The sequence below is a fragment of the Miscanthus floridulus genome, chromosome 16, assembly GCF_019320115.1.
Source record: "Miscanthus floridulus cultivar M001 chromosome 16, ASM1932011v1, whole genome shotgun sequence".
Taxonomy (NCBI): Eukaryota; Viridiplantae; Streptophyta; class Magnoliopsida; order Poales; family Poaceae; genus Miscanthus; species Miscanthus floridulus.
Genome location: NC_089595.1, coordinates 19,984,386 through 20,004,481, shown reverse-complemented (window position 1 = coordinate 20,004,481; position 20,096 = coordinate 19,984,386). Strand labels below are relative to the sequence as shown.

Sequence of the window (20,096 nt, the reverse complement as noted above, 5' to 3'; positions counted from 1 at the left end):
TCGATGGTTATTAGTTCTATCTCCTTGGGTACCCCGGTATTAGATTCCCGACAAGAACCTTAGTAGTCTTCTCTATGCTCCTATTTATCCTTAGCCTTGTTTCTAGCCCTGGTTAAGTTAGACTTAGTTAAACTCACATGTTTTCCTGAGTTCGATATCCTGGAATACTTCCGGTGAAAGGCTACAACTGATATCCGTGCACTTGCGGATATTTTCTACGTGCCCCCACAGGTGTCAACAAGCTTTTCTGGCGCCGTTGCCGGGGAAACAGTTGCTATGTTAACTTCAAACATAGCTTAACCTTGTATCTTTTATCTTTTTATAATGGAAACCACACCTATCCATCAATACGCTGCACATATGAGCGCATGCCTAAAGCAACCAAAATCATCAAAACCTATCCTAACACCTGGCTATGAGCTGCGCCCGTGTTTAATAAACATGGTCTAGGAACAATCCTTTTCGGGAAAAGGCGATGAAAATCCATACTTCCACCTACGTGAATTTGAACAAATTTGCGTATGCTTGCACATTGCTGGCATGTTAGACAAAACCTTAAGATGGAAGCTATTTCCGTTCTCTTTAACGGGAAGAGCTAAACATTAGTTTAATCAAACCATAGGAAGTATGCAAAGAGATTGGAAAACGTTATGCTCTAGCTTTTGCTCATCTTTCTTTCCCATCTCTAGAGTAGTCAGCCTTTGTCTAGAGGTTCTATCTTTTAAACAAAAAGAAAAAGAATCTCTTGGTGCATCATGGGCTCATTTTAATGATCTTATTACCACTGGCCCTGACCTTGCTATTCAAGACCCCATTCTTCTTCAACACTTCTATATGGGTCTTAGTAAGGAAATTGCGCAGTTTCTTGACATAACTTCAGGAGGTTCGTTCTTACATGTCTCTGTCAACTTGGGGAGAAGCATTCTTGATAAAATCTTAGAGAACACCCCTACACTGGTATAGACGATGAATTCCCTGAAAAAGTGGAAGAGAAGCTACCAAAGGAGTAATCCCAGATAGCTGAATCTGAACCTTTGCCAAGCCCAATACAAACCTCAGCTATCCTAAATCCCGGACCACCGAAAAAGGAGGAAACTCTAGTTTTGGATTTTATGTTTGATTTCGAGGATGATCTTTTTGCCGAATACGGAAACACCTCAAAATATCATACTACGAGGAAACCTCAGAAGTCATCATTCTATAAAGAAACTCTTGACCCTTCTGAGGAAGCTTTCCTTGAAGAGTCTGTGAAGGAGTTAACATCCATCATAAGCAACGAATGGCTAGAAAAATCAGAGCTTTTCTCTGATGTGAATCGCTTAGATTCACCTTCTTCTACTATTAGTTGCCAAATTAATGAAACTTCTTTTGATGCTCTTTATAATCCGATTTGTGGGTGTTAATGTTATGTCTACATGTTTTGCTCACGCTTATTTGAAAGACATACCATTAACCCCAATAGCAAAAATTTTGAAAAATCTTTCAGGACACATCCTCCCAAGTTTGGGGATAGTTTATGTCCTCCCTATCAAGGTAAACGAAACCATGGTTAACTTGAGCTTCTACATCTTTGATATCATGGAGTTCGACCTTTTGATAGGACAACCAATTAAAAGATTAATCCAAGAAGGACAAATAGGGAGTTTGAATATGAGTCTCAGGAAGAATTTTAATCTTTCTATACCCATCACTCATTCTCTAAATACTGAGACTGAGATGAGTCCCGAGCAAGACCCAATTGATGAGGTTGTGGTTGCATCTTTTGATGATTTAATCAAATCTAACCCTAATGAACATGCCCACCTTTTCATTAAAGAAGAAGACGAAGATTTTGTAGAACCTGAGCCCTTGGATGAATTGAAGGAACCACCAAAACCTCCCATTGAGTTTAAACCCCTATCTCCTGGTCTTAAATATGCTTTTCTAAATAATGATCAGGATTCTCCTGTGATCATAAGTGACAAACTCTCTCCGGAAGAAACACTCCGCTTGCTAACTATTTTAGAAAAGCATCTCTATGCTTTTGGTTATTCGCTCCAAGACCTTAAGGGAATTAGCCCTGCTCTTTACACACATCGCATCCTGATATACCCAGATTCTATACCTTCTAGGGAGCCTTAGCGTAGGCTTAATAATACAATGAGAGAGGTTGTTAAGAAAGAGGTTTTGAAACTTTTGCACGCCGGGATAATCTATCCCGTTCCTAATAGTGAGTGGGTTAGCCCTGTGCAAGTTATGCCTAAAAAGGGAGGCATGACTGTTATAAAAAATAAAAAGAATGAATTGATCCCACAAAGAACCGTCACAGGTTGGCGGATGTGCATCGATTACTGAAAACTTAACAAGGCAACAAACAAGGATCATTTTTCGTTGCCCTTCATTGATGAAATGTTGGAATGACTGGCAAATCATTCTTTCTTCTGTTTCCTTGATAGGTATTCAGGTTGTCATCAAATCCCGATCCATCCTGATGACCAAAGCAAAATCACCTTTACATATCCATATGGAACTTATGCTTATCGTAGAATGTCTTTTGGACTGTGTAATGCTCTAGCTTCTTTCCAAAGATGCATGATGCCTATATTTTCTAATATGAATGAAGAAATCATGGAAATTTTCATGGATGATTTTTCTATTTATGGAAAAACTTTTGATGATTGTCTTGAAAATTTAGACAAGGTTTTGAAAAGATGTGAGGAAAAACACTTAGTCCTTAATTGAGAAAAATGTCATTTCATGGTTAGAGAAGGCATAGTGCTTGAACACTTGGTGTCCGAACGTGGGATTGAGGTGGACCGAGCTAAAATAGAAGTGATTGAACAGTTACCTCCTCCTGTAAATATCAGAGGGATCTATAGTTTTCTTGGTCATGCGGGATTTTACCGCCGTTTCATAAAAGACTTTTCACACATTGCTAGACCCCTTACAAACCTTTTGGCCAAGGATGCTCCTTTTGAATTTGATGATGCATGCTTAAAATCTTTTAAAATTCTAAAGAAAGCACTCATCTCTACACCAATCATTCAACCCCTGATTGGTCTTTACCTTTTGAAATTATGTGTGATGCAAGTGATTATGCTGTGGGGGCAGTTTTGGGTCAAACACAAGAAAAGAAGCATCATGCAATTTCTTATGCTAGCAAAACTTTGACATGACCTCAGCTTAATTATGCAACAACTGAAAAATAGCTCCTAGCTGTTGTTTTTGCTATTGATAAGTTTAGATCTTACTTAGTAGGAGCTAAGGTGATTGTTCATACTGATCATGCTGCTTTGAAATACCTGCTCATTAAGAAAGATGCTAAACCTTGGCTTATAAGATGGATTTTGCTACTCCAATAATTTGATTTAGAAATAAAAGATAAAAAGGGAGTAGAAAATTTTATAGCTGATCACTTGTCTAGAATGCAATTTGAAAATCCACAGGAATTACCCATCAATGATTCCCTGAGGGACGACATGCTCTTCAAAATCATAAGCTCCAACCCCTGGTACGTGAATTTTGTTAATTTTATGGTTGCAGGTTATGTACCACCAGGAGAGAACAAATGAAAGCTCGTCTACGAAAGTCATCTCCATATATGGGATGAGCCGTACCTCTACAGAGTCTGCGCCAATGGTATACTCAGGAGGTGTGTACCGGGAGAAGAAGGCATTAAGATTATCGAACAATGCCACTCATCACCATATGGAGGACACTATGGTGCATTCTGCACTCGTGCAAAAATCTGGCAGAGTTGATTTTTCTGGCCAACCATGTATGAAGATACAAAAGACTTCATCCGGAGATGTGGTTCATGTCAAAGGCATGGGAACATCAATTCAAGAGATGTCATGCCACTCACCACCAACCTCTATATTGAACTTTTCGATGTCTGGGGTATCGATTATATGGGGCCATTTCTGAAGTCAAGAAATTATGAATACATCTTGGTAGCGGTTGACTGTGTTTCTAAATGGGTTGAAGCCATGCCTTATCGAGCTACTGATGCTAAGAACTCTAAGAAGATGTTTAAAGAAACAATATTTCCACGCTTCGGTGTCCCAAGAATGGTGACTAGTGACGGAGGCACTCACTTCACTGACAAAAACTTTCGCAAATACTTATCAAGACATAGGATCCGTCACAACATCGCAACTCCATATCATCCTCAAACAAGTGGCCAAGCAGAAACATCAAACAAACAAATCAAGAACATTTTATAAAAGACGGTCAATGAGATGGGGACTACATGGAAGGACAGATTACTAGAAGCATTGTGGGCTTATAGAACGGCCTATAAAACACCCCTCGGGTTGTCACCATACTAACTCATCTACGGGAAGACATGTCATCTACCCGTTGAGATAGAATTCAAGGCTCATTGGGCCATCAAACGATGGAACCTGGATTTTGAAGCTGCAGGGACAAAGAGGAAAATGCAACCCTCTGAGCTTGAAGAATGGCATGAAAAAGCATATCACAACGCCAAGATATACAAGGAGAGAACAAAGAGATGGCATGATAAGAGGCTAAAGAAGAAGGAATTCACCCTAGGTGATAAGGTATTACTTTTTAATTCTAGGGTGAAGTTATTCGGGCATGGAAAACTCTGGAGTAAATGGGAAGGACCATTCAAAGTCATAAGCACTTCGTCACATGGAGCAGTGACGCTGCAAAACGACGAAGGTACGTTATTCAAGGTAAATGGTCATCGTCTTAAAGTTTTCCTAGAACCTAAAAAACCTTCAAAGGACTTAGATGAAATAAATTTCATTGTTTACCTTAGATTTACATCTTAGTCCTCCTTTTTATGATACACTGTGCAAATATATGATTTTTCTGGGTTAGATGCACCTTAGGAGTCATCACGAAAAGGCGGACCCCGAATGACCCCAGGAGAGGGACGGCTGGCCCACTGGTAAGGCCGGCCGGCCTACCTATCAGGCCATTTGCCTCCAACCTCCCTGCTTGCAAATCTGAGATCCAATCTTCTAGATTTTCGTAGTTTTTCGGATCATTCATTTCCTTCTCGATTCGAATGAATCTATGGAAGGTTATCCAACCTTGCCACCTCTCCTCCCCCTATAAAAGGAGGCCCCTGCTAGCATTCTAAGCCATCCCACAAGCCTTTCATCTCATCCAAAACTGCATATAATCTCTCTTCTCCAAAAGTCTCCAATGGCCGAGAAGCGGATTGTCCCTTATGGGTTCAATCTAAATAAAAATTTTGTTCGTGAGGAAGTGTTAGCATTGAGCGTCCTACCACCAAAACACCTAGCTCCTGTTCCTCCCAAGGTCCCCTATGATCATGCATACTATGCTCAAGCTCTCCCGCATTCGGTGATTGCTCCACTACCTGCTCGTTTGCTGGAGAACAAGCCAAGACCGCGGGAGTGCATGTTTGGTCAGCTGGACTCAGAGCCTATCAAAGTGCCCAAAGATATCAACATCCTTCCTACTAGGACAGGCGAGACACTGACGGAAGTTCTGACCACCAAGGATGGAGACACCATCTTCGCCAAGTACCATCAAGTCAAGCCAAGGGTGAATATTGATGGAGTTCCAGTTGAGCCAGGACAAGTCAAGGTTGTGCCTCCCAAGCCGCAAGTAGAGAAGAAGAAAAGAGCGCCATCACCTCCCAAAGAACAAGAAGAGAAATGTCAAAGGATAACCGTGGGAGTGTTGCATAGGCGGTTGAATGAGCTTGCCAAGTTCACCCAAGCTTTGCAACATAGGCTTGATACCGAGCAAATCCAATGCCTCGTTTTAGAAGATAACCTCAATATATTGCGCCGTTATGTTGTCACCAAGCTTGAAAAGTGAGAGTTAGAGTGTTGATTGATAAGGCATGTTTAGATTGTTTGCTTTCAATTAGATCGCTTTAGTTTAAAGAGTGTGCTAGTTAAAGTTTACTTTTCATCTTAGATTGAAAGTTGTAATAAAGTGCCTTATATGATATCAATGAAAGTTTGCTTCTATTATTTTTTTGGATATGTGTTTGTCTCCACATTTTGTGTATAAAGGAAAACATGAAATAAGTGTGGGGAATTCCAATGTCCCAGGAACCAATATGAGATCGATCGAATAAAATCGGTTCCATATGCTTCAGCTGTCGGAAGCTTACAGTATGCTCAAGTATGTACATGCCCTAACTTAGCCTTTGTTACCGGGATACCTGGCAGATATCAGAGTAATCCAGGAATAGAACACTAGAGAATGGTAAAGAAAGCTTTGCGTTATGTGCAAGGCACAAAAGGCCTCATGCTAACATACAAAAGATCTGATTCCCTACATATAGAGGGATATTCATATTCAGATTTCGTGGGAGATGTAGATGATAGAAAATCCACATTACGCTATGTATTCACTCTCGCAGGAGGAGCTATATCGTGGAAAAGCTCAAAGCAAACCGTCACTGCATCATCTATGATGTATGCCGAGTTTATAGCATGTTATGAGGCTACGTGGCAGGTGAACTGGCTAAAGAAATTTATGCCCGGGTTGAAAGTGGTTGACGACATCCATAGACCACTCAAGTTATACTGCGACAATGAGTCAGCAGTATGTTATGCTCACAACAATAAGTTAAGTGGTGCTGCCAAACACATTGACATAAAGTTTTATGTTGTGAAAGACAAAGTCCGGGATCATTCCATTAGTCTTGAGCATGTAAGCACAAAGAAGATGCTTATGGATCTGCTTACAAAAGGCTTACCGCCCAATATGTTCAGAGAACACTTAGCCGACATGGATTTACAGGAAAGTCTATGATCCCTGGACAAGAAGGGCCTAGTTGAGAATCTATTTTAAAATAGAGAGGTATTGTAGCTGTTAATCTGACAGTACTAATCGTTATGACGAGGCACGCTCTATGCACTAATCTGAGATAAAACGGGAAAAAGATGTAAGTGTTTAAGTTGAGATCAAGGGAGAGAATATAAGGTTAATCTCCTCCCTACTCAGTCCAACGACCGAGTTGGGGGCTTGATCCGCGCCCTGATCGGGGGCACCTAGCCGAACCCTGGCTGGTGGCCCTCCGTCGCGTAGCGCTATAAAGAGGAGGTGGGGGTCGGGGCACTCGGTACGAGGTTCACCGCAGCCGCCACAAACCCACCTACAACCCTAATCCGATCTAAGGGAGCGCTGTAGGCGACGGAAAGCTCCACTGCCGACTTCATCGACTCCCTCTCGCCGCCACCAGACACCGCCAGGACGTCACCACCACCAGACACCACCATGGACAGCTCTTCCTCCGCCAAGCCTGTTGGTCAGCTACATCTACATCCCCCCCCCCTTCTCTCTCTCCCTCTCTAGTCCACTGTTAGGTCATTTTATCCCAAATAGACTTGAATCCACCCGCATATCTACACCTAGATGGTCCTAAGGACCTAACAGTTTGATACCCACTACCCACTGTAGGTGTGGCAGTAACATCCATCATCCAATCCATGGATGTGGGGTAAATAAGGGAGAGTAAACTCTTCCCTTAAAAGCGCATGCCCTAGGAGAGCATGTGCCCTCGAGGCCAAAAAAAAAAAAAAAACTGCGTCCGTGTAAATAAGCACTGTAGATTTTATTCAACCAGAAGACAAGTACAGGCACACAAACGTGCATATCACCTGACAGTAAGTAATTACTAGAGTATGATCTTCTTCAATGCTCTGATGGAGACTCGACGCCTGGCTCCATGCGTGTACTCCCGCTACCTAATTAGACCTTCACGATGCTTGCTTTTCCGTTCTTCTTCTTCTTCACCTTGAGGCGGATTTTACGGGACGAGGCCTCGCCGCCGTCCGCTGGGCCGGACGACATGGATGCTGCTGCAGCAGCAGCTTCGTCCTCGGGCTTGGGCTCGTTGAGGCGCTTCATGAGCAGCTCGGGCACCACCCAGTTGGACACGAAGTAGAAGAGCAGCATGAGAGCACTGACCGGGACGAGCGAGGAGACGTCGCCGGTGTCGGAGGGCGAGCCGGGCACCAGCTTGGGGCTGAGGATCTCGCTGATGACCTCCGCCGACGGCAGAGCCCGGATCCTGCCGGTGCACGGCTGCCGGCGCGGCATAGCCGCCGTTCCTCCTCCCCTCCGCCGCTGGCCATGCGCGGGAGTAGCAGCAGCAGCAGCTGGACATTGCAGGAAGTGGGAGGTGAGCACAGCCGTCTCCATGGATAACGAAGAAGATTTTTTTTTTTTAGCTACTGAATGAGGAGTGAGCCTGAGCGAGCACGCAGGGGGATGGATGGATTTTTGAGCGAGAGATTCTGCTGCGCGCCTTATCTGCTACTGCTAGTGCTCTACCCGGCTTTTTTTTGTTGTGCTTTGTAACTGGCTAGCTGCTGTCAACGTCAAAGCCTGCCCAAGCATTTTCTAATCCAAGCAATTTCCGGTCCAGCATCTGATCCGTCCGTGGGCCATTTCAATCGAGCTAAATCCCCATTTGGAACCTACCAGTTTCCTTATTGGGCTTCAAAAATAAACTGTACATTTTCTTCCATCCATTAGTTATTAGCCAGAATAAGTCTGCCGTTTTAACTAAAAAATTAACAAAAGTTTTCATTCCCTCGAAAATAAAACTGTTAATTAAGTGTAGCTATGAATATTTTTCTGTCTCTTCCGGGATGAATTATCTTTTATTTCCGTGAAAGAAATTACGGTGTACGACTAATCAACTATAACTATCCTTTTCTTTTCGGGGACAAACTATCCTTTTTTTTTTCATTGTCTGCTAGTGCAACGAGGCCTGCCCGCTGACACGCGCGGACGACGGCAAGCACTCGTTCTGGGACGCCACGCCATCCAATCCACCACACGGAGCAGGAGCACCCCCACCCCTTCATCGCCGACCGGGAGATGGATGAACACTGCGGCGTGTTTGGTTGGCATCATGGCCTGGTAGTGCCGGCTAAGCGGCCCAATCCAACTCCAGACGTCGTCTAATCAAACGTCTGAGATAGTTGTCTTAGCCAGACAAGTTTCTCAGTCCGTGAAAAAACAAACACGCCCTAGGTGCTCCAGTAAAAATAATGGAAGCATGGTCATTACTTCATTATCAAATTAAACAACACTAAATCAATCCGTGAATCGAGAGATGCGGATGTTCAACCATTTGCTGCAAGAGTAAAGGAACCTACTAGGCTACTACATATGACGTATACAGGTATTGAGGGTATTTGAACCGACCCTGGAACCTTCAATAATAATAAATACATATTTCTGCCATTATACAGTTGATGTAATTTCCATTACAAACAAAATTTATTCTGGATAGAATATCTCTAAAAGTCTTTTAAACTTACTCTAAATTATTGTTTGGAGAGCCATTTGAATAAAAATCATTCCCCTATATATCTTTCCATCCTCCAACGGCTCTTCTATATCTTATATAGACTTTAGAGAGTCAACTCTGCTCTCTATCTTTGGCTAGTGAGAAATTTACAATAATTGATGGCTATATATTTGGAGATTCAATTAAACAAATTGTTTCGATTAGGAATGATATAAAGATGCTCTTGGAATTGTTGTTAGAACCTGGAGTTGATGGTTCAACTAATCAAATCGCGAACTGAAAAATTAAGCAGTTTATTATCCAATCTAATCTAAATAAATGTGTCTCCAAGTTATACGCATCTACCATAAAAAGAATCAACAAAGATGAGTACGACACGACTAGAAGCTAAACAAATAACATATACCATTAAAATGATAAGTCTAAGAGATTCAATTAAGAACGAAAATGTAGAACATAGTTAGCAGTGGAGAGTGCTACCCAACTAAGGGCCCGTTTAGTGCAGCTCTTAGGCTATTCTCAATGGGAATTTCATCAGAGTTTTATTTATATTTAATGAGCTGCCACATAAGCGATTTTGATGATGTGGCAACGTTTTTAAGAAGAGAGAGAAGAAGTGAGTTTCATGGGGATGAAACTATTTTGACACGATTACCAACTTTCTATGATTCATGGAATTAAATGACTATGAAACTATAGAATGGAACTCTCCATTGAGAGTGGATATTTTATCCATGTATCATTTCATTCTATATGACATGGCAGTCTTTGATACAACACCATAGAATTCTCCACTGAGACTAGTCTTAGACCGGCTTGTCCACTGCCTCCACGTGCGGTGAGGGTGGAGCGCACCGAACGCTTTCACATAGAGTAGCGCTTCTGGCCTATAAAATATGGAGCCAGAGACATTTTCGTGTTTGGACATGGAGCCGCGAAAATTAGCTTGGTTCGAAGGATTCCGGCTATGATATTTTTTTTTTGTGGGAACCACATGATTCCATTAACCTTGTGAGCCAGTTAAATCACTGGTCACCAACACATGAACAAAGTCTGGTAGAGTACCAGGAACAAAAATAACATCCTCCTAGCAAAAACTACCTAATCTAGCCAATTCATGTGCTACTTTGTTGCACCTGCGTGGAACATGTGAGATTTGGACAGCAAAAACTCCTCGGTGAGCAGTTCCTTTAGCTCGTGTATCAGACCCCCAAAAGGCGATAATCTGAAGCCACATCCCTGCATCGCTTGTTTAGTTAACAGGGCATCAGTTTCAAGGATGAAATTGTGGATACCCATGCTTTGAGCTGCCTTCACACCATTGATACATGCATACACAGCTCAGTGTGCCAGGCGTCCAGTGCATGCAGAATCTTTCCCGCTCCTGCTTGGATTACATCCCCTTCATTATCTCTTATAACATATCCGCAGCTGCCTTGCCTTTTCTCTTTACTGGAACTCCCATCGACATTCAGCTTCAGCATACCATTCAGAGGCCGATTCCAGTTAGATCGGTACCGACCCTGCTGCTCCATCTGAGGGGGCTTATCCAGGTTTCTGAATTTCACATGTTGTTGCATAGTGATCCACGCAAACTCCTGCTGTTCCCGCCTGGCTTCTCCTTCCCTTACCTTGTTTCTTTCCCACCACCAATTGTTCAGCAGAAAAGCAACAAGGGATTGCTGCCCTGATGTCCTCCAGACCCAACTCCCTCCACAATTTCTTAGCCCATTTGCATTTGAAAAAAAAGGTGAGCACCGTCTTCATCAAGCCGCTGGCAGATTGCACGCCTTGTATCAACATTTATGCTCCTTCTCTTTAGGTTTGTTCTTAGAGCTAGCGAATTGTTTGCAAAGCGCTAAATAAACTATTAAGGACACTTCAGGTTCCAGATCTTGTGCCACATTCCTCCCATGACAACCCCTGTACTAGATGAGGCTGCCCCTTGGACATTTCCCCCTGCTCCCTTTCACATTGCAACCAGTAAGCAGATTTGACAGAACGCTCCCTTGTGATCAAAGTGCCATGCAGGCACGTCATCCATATCGATATGAATAGGAAGTGACAAAATCACAGCAGCATCATCTTCTCCGAAAGTATCCACTACTAAATCCTCATCCCACACACCCTGCACCGGATCAATAAGATCATTCACCTTTGTCAACAGAGATTGGCTCCTTGGCGTACAAGGCATGCGAGTGTGACCCCTAGGCAACCAAGGGTCCTGCGAAATTCGGATGTTCTCTCCATTGCCAACCCTCCAGACCACACCATCATTTAGTAGGCTTATACCCCATAAAATGCTCCTCCAGGTGTATGACATACCTGGTTTGCCGACTGCCTGGAGCAACCCACAGTCAGGGAAGTATTTAGCCTTCAAAACTCGGGCACATAGCGAAGAGGGGTTCTGCAAAATGCGCCATCCTTGTTTAGCAAGCATCGCTAGATTAAAACAGTATATATCTCTGAAACCCATTCCTCCATCCTTTTTGGGCTTCTTCATTTTATCCCAACTAGCCCAGTGCATCTTTATTTCTTTATCTTGCTGCTCCACCAAAATCTACATATGAGCGAACTGATTTGATCACATACTTCTTTTGTTAGATCAAAACAGCCCATTGCATACGTTGGGGCCGCTTGAGCCACCGCCTTGATCAACACTTCTTTCCCCGCATTTGACAACAGCCGTTCTTTCCACCCCAAATATTTATCACTGAAGGTTTCTTGTGTCAAGTGCAGTTCCCCCATCACTTCCTGCTTGCATTGGTTACTTGTATTCCGACTAAACAAAATTGTCGATTTATCCTTGTTTATCATTTGACCAGAGCATGCTTCATAAATATTAAGATCTTCCTGTAATTTCGCTGCATCTTCCTTCGTTGCTCGGATCATAATAAGTGAATCATCAGCAAAAAGGAGGTGGGATATGCTTGGTGCTCTATGGCATACCTTGACTCCTCTAATTAGTCTATCATCTTCAGCTTTCTGAAACAACACAGAGAAGACCTCGGCACACAGCAAAAAAAGGTAAGGCGATAGTGGGTCGCCCTGCCGTAATCCCCTTTCCTGTTCAACCTTGTCGAGGGCGAGTTCCTCAATAGTAAAGATTCAAAGGGTCACCGGAATTACTATAGGCAATGGCTCAAGACACACGAAGATTTAGACAGGTTCAGACCCTCAGAAGAGGCAATACCCTACGTCCTGTGTTTGTGTGTGTATCGTCAGGAGAGCTCAGTCAAGAATGTGAGCGTCTAGAACAACTAACAACCTCTCTCCTTTCCCAGATCAACCACACCCTCCTTTTATAGTCCAAGGAGAGTTAAGGCCGATCAGTGGGTTGCAGTTATAGTAACAGCCGATCAAATAGCCAGTTACTAATAACTGCCTAATTGATAAGCCACTTAACGCCTGTTACTATCCTATACTAATACCGACTTATTACAGTATTTAGTACAAGATATGCGTCATGATGTACAGACGGCACTTGGCGTTCTCCATTCCGTCGCCCGACTGCCCGAATGGTCAGACTCCCTGCCGAGTGCTTCCTTATGGATGTGGCACCCTGCTTCGAGTCAACCCATCTCAATCCAGTCAATAGGACACCTGGTACTGGGCCATGGTGTTATTTGCCCCAGTCGAGACTCCGTGTTGATATCCACGACAAATCTCATCCGTTATAACACCATTCACCTTCACCTTATACTTCACAGAAGACACATTTCATAATAATCTGAACCCACCTTTCATCAAACCCCATCTTCTCCATCATAGCCTGCAGGAAGGGCCATTTTACCCTGTCATAAGCTTTACTCATGTCTAGCTTAATAGCTGCATAGCCTTGCCCTTCCTTCCTTTTTCTTCTCATATAATGCAAAATTTCATAAGCTATCAGAGTGTTATCAGATATCAGTCTACCCGCCACAAAAGCACACTGAGCAGGGGAAGTAATCTCTAGAAGAATAACTTTCAGTCTATTAGCTAGCACTTTTGACACAATCTTATATAAGACATTGCAAAGGCTTATTGGTCTTAAGTCTTTTACCTGCACTGGTTTCTTCACTTTTGGTATGAGGGTAATATTAGTATTATTCCAGCCAGCTGGTAAGGAGCCCCCATTAAGAAAATCCAGCACCTCTGTAGTCACTTTCTCCCCCACAAGATCCCAGCAATTTTTGTAAAACACCGAGGGGAGCCCATCTGGGCCCTGAGCTTTGAGATCTCCAATTGATTCCAGCGCCATTTTGATTTCTACATGTTTGAATTCTCCCATCAGATTGTCATTCATTTCCTGGGTCACTGTTTGGGTAACACTTTCCAAAAGAGAATGGAAATCAGTTAACCCATTCGACCTAAAAGTTTCGGAGAAATAGTTAGAAATAATCTCTCTCTTCCCCTCCTCTCCATCCTCCCAGCCCAGTGGCGGAGCCAGGATTTCACGGCGGGATATTCCACATATGAAAAATTTTCAATGCATATAAGCAATAGTAATAAGAGGCAAAACCAGTACAAAATTGATCTAGGTGCACAGCTCAAGTAATATATAAATTTTTTATAGAATATATGTTAGGTAAAATATATTTTTACCCTGGTAACAAGGCACTAGGTAAAGTGAACCTGGTGTCGCCCCTGGTAATAATCAATGTTACAAGAACAAAATGCAACATTTTTTCAGAAAAAAACACAATGCAATAAAAAAATAGAAAACGAAACATTCAATTCTTACTATGAAGAATCAAGAATGGATTTGGGGTCGTTTGTGTTCGCCTTGCTATTGCTTCAAGCCAGAGATGAGATAGGTGCCAAGGGGGAGGGCCGGACGCCGGAGCCGAGGGGGAGCCTGCAAAGACCCCTGACCGCCGCCGCTGCCAGAGGAGTGCCGGGCGCAAGGCGCTATCGTGTTGGTTGTCAAGGCCCTACTGCCGGAGGACCGAGGGGCGAGAGGGTGACCGGGCGAGGGCTGAAGGGCCGAGGGGAGAGCCGACCTGCCGTGCCGTTGTGGCGCCGCCCGCCGGTGCAGCTGCCGCCCTCCGGTCGATGAGAGCGATGGACGGGAGTAAGAGACCGGGACGGGAATACGGTCGATGGGTTTCTGTCTTTCTGAGTTCGTGGGCTGCTGCTACTAGTTGTTCTACTGGACTTTTGGGCTACATATTTGAAACATTCAACAAACTAACATGCTGTATTATTACAAATGTATACGTATATTTGTGTTTGTCACAAAAAATATGGGTATTCCATGAAATACAGGGGCATACCTCTAGCGCCGCCCATGTCCCAGCCTCCATCTCCCTTCTTCAACTTTCCAATGAAATTCGTCCTTTTTCTCTCTGAACAAACAGCATGAAAGAAAGCGCTATTACGGTCACCCTTTTCAAACCATTTAACATGGGACTGCTGCTTCCGGAACATATTGATATGCGCCTCCAACCTTTCCTTTCTACCCCACAGCACGGCCTCTCGTCTCACCACCTCCTCACTCAACAGTCCCCTCCTACAAGCTTCCAACTCTTTCTTAATTTTCTTCAAGCTCTTCTCCCAGTCACCCAACACATCACTACTGGATTCGGGTTCTTTGCCGAGTGCCTGATGCACTCGGCAAAGGCCCAATTGCACTCGGCAAAACCTTTATCGAGTGCGGTACTCGGCAAAGAACACTCGGCAAAAAATTGGTCGGCAAAGATCTCTTTGCCGAGTGTCTTTTATCGGGCACTCGGCAAAGGCTTTGCCGAGTGCCCCGGGGACACTCGGCAAAGAAAAGCGACCGTCACGGCGCCGGCCCCGTTGACGGTGGCTTTGCCGAGTGCCAATCCTAGATTTTTTATTTTTTTAAAAAAAAAATTATTTGCCGAGTAGCCATTGACCGGCGCTCGGCAAAGACGTTTTATTTTTTAAAAAAAAAACAAATCCCGCACTCCGCAAAGATGGTGACGCGCTTGGCGTGGATGGCGCAGAGGTTGGTGTCCTCGAAGAGCCCGACGAGGTAGGCCTCGGCGGCCTCCTGCAGCGCGGCGACGGCGGAGGACTCGAAGCGGAGGTCGGTCTTGAAGTCCTGCGCGATCTCGCGGACCAGGCGCTGGAACGGGAGCTTGCGTATGAGCAGCTCCGTGCTCTTCTGGTACTTGCGGATCTCGCGCAGCGCCACGGTGCCTGGGCGGAAGCGGTGCGGCTTCTTCACGCCGCCTGTCGCCGGGGCCGACTTCCGCGCCGCCTTGGTCGCCAGCTGCCTCCTCGGCGCCTTGCCGCCGGTGGACTTGCGCGCCGTCTGCTTCGTGCGGGCCATCGCGGGGGATTGGGCTGGGGAGAAGGGAGAGTTGTTGCTCGGGTGTTTGAAATGGAGATGGGGCTCTGGATTTGCTGTGGTGGGGGAATGGGGCGAGCAGAGACGGTATTTTGCTGCGGTGGGGGAACTGCGCGGACACCGAGGAGGGAGGCGGGGCGTGGAAAATTTTGGAGATCGAAAATTTTCATTTAGGAAGTTTTTCCATCCGAGGTCTTTTGAAAAATTCAAATTTTCAAATTTTCAAATTCAAACGTCGTTTTTGCATGACAAGATGATTTCAAATCAAAATGTTGCCAACTACAAAATTTCATAACTTCTCAAGATCTACAAAATTTATTTTGGTCATTTGTTCATCCGACATAGTGGTAATAACATTGTTCACAAATCTTATATATCTCTCTTCTACTTTCATGAAACTAATATGAGAGATATGAGAGAGATGTGGATTTTATGAACAATGTTATTGTCGTTTTGTCAAATAAAGAAATGACCAAAATAAACTTTGTAGATCTTGAGAAGTTATACAACTTTGTAGTTCAAAAGTTTTTCATTTGAATTCATTTAGGGCCTCAAAAATTGCTTTGAAAAAATGATTTGCCGAGGGCAAAAAAAAAATGCACAAGGCAAAATGCCTCTTTGCCGAGTGCCAATACAAAGGCACTCGGCAAAGACGCATTTTGCCGAGTGCCAAAAAATAGCACTCGATAAAATACATCTTTGCCGAGTACCAGAAAAAGGCACTCGGCAAAGACGCGTTTTGCCGTGTGCCAGGAAAATAGCACTCGGCAAAATGCGTCTTTGCCGAATGCCGAAAAAAAACACTCGGCAAAGCCATATTTGCCGAGTGTTTTTTTTTTGCCGAGTGTATTATATTAGGCACTCGGCAAAGACCGTTTTTGTCGAGTGCCCGATAAAATACACTCGGCAAAGCCTTCGGCACTCGGTAAAGTGCCGGTTTCCGGTAGTGAATTGGTGTGACAAGACTGCAACTCACCAGCAACCTTTTTTAGCGACTCCGATACTGGAACATTACTGTCACCAGTCGCACTCTCCCATGCTCCCTCAATTACCTCTTTCCATGACTCTTCCTCCAACCAGGCTGCTTCAAACTTGAAGCCGCCCGGTTGTCTTTTGTGCTGTCTTGAGGCTTCATCGTCAAGCGAGATAATCAGTGGCCTGTGGTCAGAATGCCATGGATCCCCATTTCGCACTCGGGCATACGGGAATCTTTGTTGCCAACTCTCATTTGCAACTGCTCGATCAAGTCGTTCCCTGATGTAGCCCTCCACTTTGTGCCAATTATTCCGCCACGTGAAGATGTCACCACTGAAACCCAGATCATGCAGCTCACACTCATCCAGCACTGCCTTGAACCGATCCATACATGTCTGTGGTCGCGGATTCCCCCCTTCTTTCTTGTGCGCCTAAAGGATCTCATTAAAATCCCCAGCACAAAGCCATGGGCTCGTCCAGTCGTCCCTTGCCTATGCAAGTCCCTCATCTTTGTCCATGTTAGATGTTTCATATCCGCTCTTGGTTCTCCATACACCCCTGTAAACCGCCACTTAAAACCGTCATCCTCCACAATTTCAAAGTCAATGTGAGTGCTCGAGTAGTTTCTCAGTCTCACATCGACACCACTCCTCCACAACACTGCAATTCCCCCGCCCCTTTTCCTACACAGTCCACCTCCACCATGTTTCCCAGGTTCAACGAGTACTTAAACTTTTGTGTTCTTTTCTTGTCCAATTTTGTTTCGGACAGGAAAAGAACATCCACCTGCTCCTCCATCTGGAAGCCCAGAAGGCCTCGGACTGCCGAGGTGTTTCCCAACCCCCGGCAGTTCCACACTCCTAGCTTCATCTTGACTCGCGGGATTGCTCATCCAATCCCGCGTTTTCTAAAGAAACAGACCCAACACCCTCATGTGTCGCTTTTCTCTATTTTTTGTGGTCAATCACCTCTAAAACCTCCTCCTCCACAGACCTCTTTGCTCCAGACCGAGAGGGGCTTGCTCCTCCTTTTTTATTTGGAGTTTGATCCCTCGGTAATCTCCTAAAAGACCCACTCTTCTTTTTCTCCAACTTTTGTCCCACCTCTTCTTCCATAAGTTTTTTTCCCATGCTTCTCCTTTGGAACCTGGGTGTCATCAATCAACATAGGACGCTGCTCTGCATCGTTCACCTTCCCTACCTTCTCACTGCCACTCGTATCCTCCTCCTTGCCCTCATGGAAGAGCTTCTTCACTGTACTTTTAGCCAGACTGGGCTTCTTCTTTGGCAACGCCTTCAAGGGGCTCTCAACCTCTTCCTCCGTCTCTTTCTCCTCTCCCAATTTTTAGAGTTTTTTGATGAATTATGCTGATCCTTACGCCAGGATGGTGCATCACTACCTGACCCTCCAGGACTCCCCTACTCCTCCAACTCAGTAGTCCAGTGCGCTGCTCGTAACTCTTGGGAGGTACATACTGTTGCCTTGCGCCCCCTGTCATTCTATCGCTTCCATCAGCTTTCCAGAACATATTGGAGTTGCTTGACGTATTGCAGTGGGGTGCCTTCTCTACCTTCTTTTCACAGAACTTTTCGGTATGGCCAATAATCCCGCCAGCATAACAGAAGTCCGGCAGGAATTCGTACATTAGCGGGCACCACCTATCCCTCCCTCCATTCTCCCCACTGATCGTTGTTGATGGCCGCTAACGTCAACTATAAACCATCAATATAAGATCAATTAACATAAAAGTAATCACAAAGCAACAACTTATGTTATGATTTCACTTGGTTCCACTTGTATTTGGAGAATTATGCTTGCAGGATAAATACAGTGAAAATTATGCAAAAGGAGGCCATCTAGAGGATCAACGGATTTCGATTCACTTCACAAGATCAACGGGCCCACTATCATACACTCCAAGTAAGCAAACCGACGTCAACAAGTGATCCAACTTGCGAAAACCCACTCTAGACGGAGTATAAGACCCACCTGTCAGAGGGGTGGCCCACCTGCCATAGAGGGGGGTCGGCCGACCCCACCCCTAGGTCGGCCAACCTATGACAGGTGGCCCCGCTTCTCCACCGTCTCGTGTACGACTCCAAGATCTCCAACCTTGATTTTGAGGTGGTTTTGAGTCGGTTTATCCGACGGTGGACGAGAAAAGTGTCGTAGATCGATGACGTGGTGCTAGCTTGTCCCCTACTCCATCTCCCCCTATAAAAGGACCCCCAGAGGCTCCTCAGAAAGGCATCGCAATTGAAGAGAAGATTAGTCCTTTGTAGGATCTACTCTTTGTACATAGAAAATAGTGAGATAGAGAGTGAGGGAGAAGTTAGGAGAAAGTGTTGGTGTGTCGGTGCTCTCTACAACTTGTACCTTGGCGGATTCAAGTTCTTCTTGAGCTTGCGTCTGAGGAAACTCTGGTAATTGACTTCTAATCCAAAGTAAGTATTGTGTTTTATGTTTATCAGGATCACGCCTCATTAGAGAGCTTTAATCCTTGTAATGTGCTTGGGTTAAAGTGGTAATTGATAGTGTAAGCATGGTGCTTAGACTTTCGGTTATTCGTGGATGCACCCTGCATTCCGAAAGTGGTAGATCATCGGGAGTGACAGTCTCGTTGATCCTCTGTATTCCACTTCCCATCTGTAGGCCTAGCAGGACCTGTGTTGTGATGGTACAATTATACTATGTTATAATTCTTCCTTAGTAATGTCCCCAGGTGAACACTAGAATACAACATTTCCTTATGTTGGAAGTTAAGAACCTTAGAAGTTCTCTCTATACTCCTGTTTATCCTCAACCTTGTTGCTATCTCTGGTCAAGTAAGTTTGTAACTAAACTCAAACGTTTTCCTGTGGATACGATACTAATAATACTCATTCGAAAAGCTACATCGATATCCGTGCGCTTACGGATTTTTCTGTGTGCCACCACAGGTGTCAACAATCGTCACGCCCCGCATCAGTGGCTTGCGAATATCGATCTGGACTTTAACCCTCAGGAAGCAGCCCGTATTAGAGACATTATCAACTTCATCCACTGCCAAAACCTCTCCAATTTCCTCACCCAAGATCTCTCCCGCCTCCCTACCAAGCATCCCCAAAGGAACTTTAAGGATCTTAACCCAGAAGGGGACAATAGTGAAATTTATCTCCTCCAGGGTTTTGGACCCATCAAACTCCGCCACCACAATGAGATCTTTCCCCACCACCCAAGGACCATCATCAATTGCTCTTCTCTTGCCAGATGCCTGCTTGAAGGTGATCAGAAAGTGGTTGTTTCCAAGATTTTTACACTCGATGCCCTTCAATGGGCACCACACCCTCCCCACCGACTGCACCACCGCCATGGGAGGAATGGGCTTCTCAGAGAGGATCTTTCATGCCTGCGGATCGCGTACCACCTCCTTCCCTGACATCTTACTGTCCACCCGAATCCCCTTCTTCTCGGCCTTCGACAACTTCAGCTTTCCCAACATCCCCTCCACTGCCTCCATCACCACGATCTTCCTCCCCACATGACCGGTACAACTGGCCACTCACGGACAGACTAGGG

The 20,096-nt window shown here is 44.7% G+C and overlaps 1 protein-coding gene and 1 pseudogene across 1 annotated transcript; both read right to left on the bottom strand.

The window, feature by feature from the left end:
* Nucleotides 1-7,536: 7,536 nt before the first annotated feature.
* Nucleotides 7,537-8,252, bottom strand: LOC136514143 (uncharacterized). The gene has a single exon (XM_066508135.1). It carries the CDS (start codon nt 8,143-8,145, stop codon nt 7,693-7,695), a length of 453 nt encoding a protein of 150 aa, XP_066364232.1. The 5' UTR covers nt 8,146-8,252; the 3' UTR covers nt 7,537-7,692.
* Nucleotides 8,253-15,733: 7,481 nt separating this feature from the next.
* LOC136510372 (uncharacterized) lies at nt 15,734-17,408 on the bottom strand (annotated as a pseudogene).
* Nucleotides 17,409-20,096: the final 2,688 nt, after the last annotated feature.

What these genes read in the sequence shown, in the direction of transcription:
- LOC136514143 (XM_066508135.1), bottom strand. Translation starts at nt 8,145, where the DNA reads ATGGAGACGGCTGTGCTCACCTCCCACTTCCTGCAATGTCCAGCTGCT.